This window comes from Sinocyclocheilus rhinocerous, unplaced genomic scaffold, assembly GCF_001515625.1.
Source record: "Sinocyclocheilus rhinocerous isolate Xijiao unplaced genomic scaffold, SAMN03320098_v1.1 scaffold56, whole genome shotgun sequence".
Lineage (NCBI taxonomy): Eukaryota > Metazoa > Chordata > Actinopteri > Cypriniformes > Cyprinidae > Sinocyclocheilus > Sinocyclocheilus rhinocerous.
In genome coordinates this window covers 58383-64922 of record NW_015649227.1, presented here as the reverse complement: position 1 = coordinate 64922, position 6540 = coordinate 58383, and the positions used below count along the sequence as shown (strand labels likewise).

General features: G+C 42.9%; 1 protein-coding gene across 2 annotated transcripts in view; it reads left to right on the top strand.

The window, feature by feature from the left end:
• LOC107710405 (dapper homolog 3-like) overlaps nt 1-4262 on the top strand; it is a 20726-nt gene extending 16464 nt beyond the window's left edge. For both annotated transcript variants that reach the window (XM_016515168.1, XM_016515169.1), the window contains 2 exons: nt 918-1022; nt 2821-4262. In XM_016515168.1, the coding sequence (XP_016370654.1) occupies nt 918-1022; nt 2821-3965 (1250 nt within the window). In that variant the 3' untranslated portion in view covers nt 3966-4262. The remainder of the gene's footprint in view (nt 1-917; nt 1023-2820) is intronic.
• The last annotated feature ends 2278 nt before the right edge of the window (nt 4263-6540 follow it).

The following is a 6540-nucleotide window of genomic DNA, read 5'->3' as shown; positions in this document are numbered from 1 at the left end:
GTTCCCATAATGTTTGAACAATGATAAAAAGGAAAGTTCCCATAATGTTTGAACAATGATAAAAAGGAACGTTCCCTTGATGTTTGAACAATGATAAAAAGGAAAGTTCCCATAATGTTTGAACAATGATAAAAAGGAACGTTCTATTCATGTTTGAACAATGATAAAAAGGAATGTTCCCTTGATGTTTGAACAATTATAAAAAGGAGCGTTCCCATAATGTTTGAACAATGATAAAAAGGAACGTTCGCTTGATGTTTGAACAATGATTAAAAGGAATGTTTCAATGATGTTTGCATAACCAAGAAAAAACATTGAAAAACTGGACGTTTTGAACATTCAGAAATAACATTTTCATAACTTAATGAATGAAAGAATGCATAAATGAGGCATTTACAGTATATATGGGAACGTTAGCGAAATATTCTTAGAACATATTTTTGTTAGCTGGCTATTTTTAATTAACGTATTTGAATGAACAGTTTTACATTTCTCCATAGTTTTTATTTTGATTCTCATTCGCAGTGCTTCATGGGATTGTAGTTTATTCCATAATTTAAGTCTTTAAGTTCACACTCTTTTGTCTGATCTTCACACTTCTTCTCTTCAAATCAAATCAGAGTTTTTAATGTTGTGATTCTTCTCTAGCTGGTTGGTTTGGTTCATTTCTTATAACTCTTAAACAAAGACTGTTTAGAATCCCTATGGGAAAAATGAATGAATAAATAAAATAATACCTCACCTTGGTTATATTATTTACAGTATATTGTAAATAATAGGAAGGAAGGACGTTTTTACCCCCAGAATAATAGCCATTTACTCCCAGAACACGATTAGGCTAGTTCTGAGTACCAGTTGGGCTGGATTTAATACGCAGACCTGGCAACCCTGTGTAAAGTGTGTGTGTTTTCTGTCAGGTTTCTCTGAGCAGGCTGAGGGTCTGTCTCCTGTCGGCCCGTCGGACTCCTCTGGTCACGCTGGGATCCGCCCCGTCCAGCTCGCTGAGAGACCTAAGTCTGTTGGTAAGCGGACCACCCGCATCCGCCCTACACCCGTCACACACACACACGCTTGCAGAGGTCCAGTTCACTCCATGTGGCTTCAGTGCCAGAAATCTGAAACTCTTAACCCTCATGAGGACGATGACAGAAAAATACTGAATTTCACTTTTTAGCTGTCCTTTAAGATGTGTAAGTTTGTTGTATTTGGCAGTGAAATGGTTAACACAGAGACTTCCTGTGAGACATCAGACTCTCACACACACACACACACACACACACAGAGAGACTCAAGCACAGTCTCACATGTATAAAGGCCCTGTTGTGTTGGACGTTTAAACATGTACAGTATGTTAACGGTGAACATGCATCACTCCACACGTTTGTGTTCTCTGTAATCCTCACACTTCTGAATCATCTCCCTATTGAAAAATAATGTCTTTAATCAGCATGACCAGCTGTATTAAAACTAATATTTGTATGCTGGTTCAGGCTGGTTTATGCTGGTTAGTTCTGGTCTAACAGGAGGACCAGGATAGCCATGCTGTTCACCACCAAAATTAAACTGATGAAGCTGGTTTCATGGTGAATCCAAACATTTTTACTGGCCTAATTTGTATATTTAAAATTATTAATTGAATTCTATTATTTTATTTACTTAATTTTTTTAGTGTTAAATAATTTTCTAATTTCAATATATATATTTTTACATTTATTTTATACTTAATATTAATAGTATTATGTTATTACAAGAGTGCTTGCCTTGCACACACAAGGAATTTTTTTTTGTAATTAAGCTTCCAGTGCACATACATAAATACAACAACAAGACACATTATAATAAAATTAAAGAATAAGTATAAAGACAAGTCAGAATAGAGATGAACATGTCCTTTTATTTTCCTTTTAATGTATACTTTTATTTCATTATAATACATTTATCAATTTGTTTTATTTTATTGTATTTATTGTATTTTTATTTCTTATGTACCTTTATTTATGAATGAGAATTAAGAAAAACACATACATCAACGAGATTTTATTTTTACACTTTTTACAAGATTTTCTACAATATCTACAATAAAACAAGAACATTAATATTAATATGGTTATAAAATTGTTAACCAGATGTGTCATCAATTTCTTTAATTTTGCAAATGTTTACCCCATTTTTAACCTTATGTACTTCTGTGATTCCTTTAGTTTGGGGATGCTGTAAGTCAGTGGTTCTCAAACTTTTTTGATCGCGCCCCACTTCGTGCCCACAATTTTTTTATAGGATTGCGCAAACCATTGCACAGAAAAATTCATGCTTTTTTAATTAAAAAAATCTACAGTAGAACCCATTATAATCAGTAACTCCGTTTACACTGGATGCAGCCCCGACACAACAAATCCCCGACATTAAACTGATGCCTTGTTCTATTTATGACGTACTGACACAAAGTTAAAATGATTTGCAACGGTTGCTTTGTCGCGTCCAGTGTAGACTTGCGGCGTGGCGCGACAACTGTAGCGTCCAGTATAGACACGGTGAGTGAAGCCGAGAGCAAGATATGCCTCGTCATATTTTCTGCATTTAGCTTTTGAATGACCAGCACCTGCCTGGGTCTGTGCGACTTCATCTATGGCTTTTCTCTTCGCTTTCACAAACCGATCCATCTCCCATTCTAAGTTACATCCTTTGGCTGTTTACTGTTTTATTTCTTTTCTTTTTCTGCTGATGGCCCGCGCCCCCCCCCCTGCAGTACTCGCGCGCCCCACACTTTGAGAACCACTGCTGTAAGTTGTTTTCATGCTGACCGTCAGTCTCTGTCTGTAGGTGATGTATTTGTTGGCTGTGAGCTGAACAATGCGGTTCCCCGCTCTCTCTCCGCACCCTATCCGCCGCTAGAGGGCGTCGTTGAAGACGAGCCGTGGACCTGGCATCCCAGTGAGGACGCAGAGGAGGAAGAACCCAGCGTAGATGACTACCGACAGGCACAGCGCGTGGAAACATACATCCTCGGCCTGATCCAGCGTCGCTCGCCTCCCGCTAGACCCACTAAACCCCGCACCAACCTGGCCGTGGTCAGACAGAGCAGCCTGTGCCGCAAAGATCCACCAGAGGAGAGACACGCATGGGACGAGCCCTGCTCCGTCCGCTATCCCAGACCGGCGCTAGCCGGGATCCGCTCCATGTCGCTGGACTTCCCATGCGGCGCTTTGGATCCCAGCAGCAGCGAAGCTGAATCGCCGCAGCACTTCTACCAACACACTCGCTCGTCCGACGAGCTAGTGAATGCGCAGTACATCCCAGCGCAGCCGCGCCGCGCTCAAGCCACCGCGCACCAGACACCCGCCTCTCCAAAACCTGCGTCCTCACAGCCGAGAGCTGTCACGAAGAAGTGCCGCTTCACAGAGGACAAGATCGTGCCGAAGAAGCCCGGACGGAAAGCCTGTCGCGCTCAGTCCGAGAACAGCCTGCTGGGGCAGCGAGAGCGCAAATACAACACAGTGGAGCGGGATGCGGTGCGCAGCGCTCCACCCAAAACACGCCGCGGCTCCGCTCAGCGCCGCTGGCGCTCCACGCTAGAACTGAGTCAGGAAGAAGCCGAGACGCCTCCTGAACAGCCAATCAGACGCTCGCGCAAACCTCGCGTCTACACCCAACCGCCCGCGCCGCATCTCCGTCACCACCATCATCAGCCTCACCTCCGCGCCGAGTACCTGCAGGAGACCGCCGCGGGAGACTCGGAGTCCAGTCTGAGCGAGGCCGAGTCGCCCGGCTCCAGCTCGCTTTCCAGCGACTCTGACGAGAGCGGCGGATTGGTCTGGCCTCAGCAGCTCCGCCCACAGCTGGCCCCGCCCTCTCCATCACACCCACCGCAGCCCAAAGCCTTCGTGAAGATCAAGGCGTCGCACGCGCTCAAGAAGAAGATCCTGAGGTTCAGGAGCGGCTCTCTCAAAGTCATGACCACCGTATGAGCGACACGAACACCAGCGGAGAGATGAACGGACAGCAGTTTGAACTGAAGCGGCAAACAGGGTCCAGAATTGTAATATGGATTTGAAATTAAAGAATTAGAATTTAAATGGAACGAAATTCAAAGACGTTTAGTTTTCCATATTTCATGTTTAACATGATATTATCATGAATCATCATTTATAATGATTTATAAATCTGTTGGCAACAAAAGAGGAACATTTCAAAAGAGAAGCTTCCCTCTGGTTTTCCTCCAAAATAAAAGCTCTATGGTTTAGAGTTTGAAATCAAAGAAAAAGCAACCATGAATATTAGTATTTTAATTGAAATTTTTTTGTATTTATAAAATAATAATAATACTTATTATTATTATTATTATTATTTTATAAAATAAAACAAACAAAAATATTAGTAAAATATATTATTATTTGTACTCTCGTACAATTAATCTTGTACACTTGTTATATAAAATAATAAGAATTATTATTATTGTTATAGAAATTATTAATTATTACATAAGTTATTTACATTTTATAATTTGATTTAATAATAATAATAACAACAACAATGGCAAAAAATTGCCTTATTTTTCCCAGAATTACATAATTTACCCCAAAATCTTCAGATTGGTGCTAAACGCTGTGAAGCAGCTCACTGTATCTTTATTTCTCAAGATCTGGTCTGTTTGTGTTGGACTCGTGGAGTTTCTCTGTGTTGAATTTCTTTGATTTCCTCTTCCTGTCATTCCAGTTGAGATTCGTGTTGAATGTCCTGTGTGTTTTGGCCATTTCAATCTCATTAAATCTTCAATTCTGATGAACACCAGTGACTGATGAACGGAGGGTAGCGGTGCTTCTGGACTGAACGCCGTACAGTGATGTTCATAATGAGATCGAGATGCTTTAGTGTTTGTTTGGGGAGGATCACAGGACGATAGACTCACACGGACTGAGAGAAACTCAACACGGCTCTGCAGATTCACTCTTACTGACTTCACACGCTGTCTTAACACGCAACACTCAAAAAAACATGTCTGTCTGCCGTACGTCTGCATACACCAGCACCTGCACAGATGAAACGAGATGAAACACTTGTAAATGCCTGTAAATGTTCCCTGTATTTATGAATGTAATCTGTAAATAAAGACCTGCGGCCACGTCTGCAAGATCAGATTGAGACCCTCCTTCACCATCATCTCTCTTCTGCTTTGTGAGTTTGCGTGAGTGAGTGAGTGTGTGTGTGTGAGAGAGTGTGTGTGTGTGAGAGAGAGAGAGTGTGTGTGTGTGAGAGAGAGAGAGTGTGTGTGTGTGAGAGAGAGAGAGTGTGTGTGTGTGAGAGAGAGAGAGTGTGTGTGTGTGAGAGAGAGAGAGTGTGTGTGTGTGAGAGAGAGAGAGTGTGTGTGTGTGAGAGAGAGAGAGTGTGTGTGTGTGAGAGAGAGAGAGTGTGTGTGTGTGAGAGAGAGAGAGTGTGTGTGTGTGAGAGAGAGAGAGTGTGTGTGTGTGAGAGAGAGAGAGTGTGTGTGTGTGAGAGAGAGAGAGTGTGTGTGTGTGAGAGAGAGAGAGTGTGTGTGTGTGAGAGAGAGAGAGTGTGTGTGTGTGAGAGAGAGAGAGTGTGTGTGTGTGAGAGAGAGAGAGTGTGTGTGTGTGAGAGAGAGAGAGTGTGTGTGTGTGAGAGAGAGAGAGTGTGTGTGTGTGAGAGAGAGAGAGTGTGTGTGTGTGAGAGAGAGAGAGTGTGTGTGTGTGAGAGAGAGAGAGTGTGTGTGTGTGAGAGAGAGAGAGTGTGTGTGTGTGAGAGAGAGAGAGTGTGTGTGTGTGAGAGAGAGAGAGTGTGTGTGTGTGAGAGAGAGAGAGTGTGTGTGTGTGAGAGAGAGAGAGTGTGTGTGTGTGAGAGAGAGAGAGTGTGTGTGTGTGAGAGAGAGAGAGTGTGTGTGTGTGAGAGAGAGAGAGTGTGTGTGTGTGAGAGAGAGAGAGTGTGTGTGTGTGAGAGAGAGAGAGTGTGTGTGTGTGAGAGAGAGAGAGTGTGTGTGTGTGAGAGAGAGAGAGTGTGTGTGTGTGAGAGAGAGAGAGTGTGTGTGTGTGAGAGAGAGAGAGTGTGTGTGTGTGAGAGAGAGAGAGTGTGTGTGTGTGAGAGAGAGAGAGTGTGTGTGTGTGAGAGAGAGAGAGTGTGTGTGTGTGAGAGAGAGAGAGTGTGTGTGTGTGAGAGAGAGAGAGTGTGTGTGTGTGAGAGAGAGAGAGTGTGTGTGTGTGAGAGAGAGAGAGTGTGTGTGTGTGAGAGAGAGAGAGTGTGTGTGTGTGAGAGAGAGAGAGTGTGTGTGTGTGAGAGAGAGAGAGTGTGTGTGTGTGAGAGAGAGAGAGTGAGTGTGTGTGTGTGTGTTTCTGTGTGTGAGTAAGAACGTGGACAGCAGGACAGAGTTCATGTTCAAACTAAAGTGAACATCATATTTGAGCACAGGAACTGTTTGTGAGGAAGAAAAGCAAACCGTTGGAGTTTATTTCTTCTGTGGAACACAAACGAAACTCTTCTCAATCTGAATGTTAACCCTTGTGTGTCAGTTTAACAAAAGTGGTGCTTGCAGGA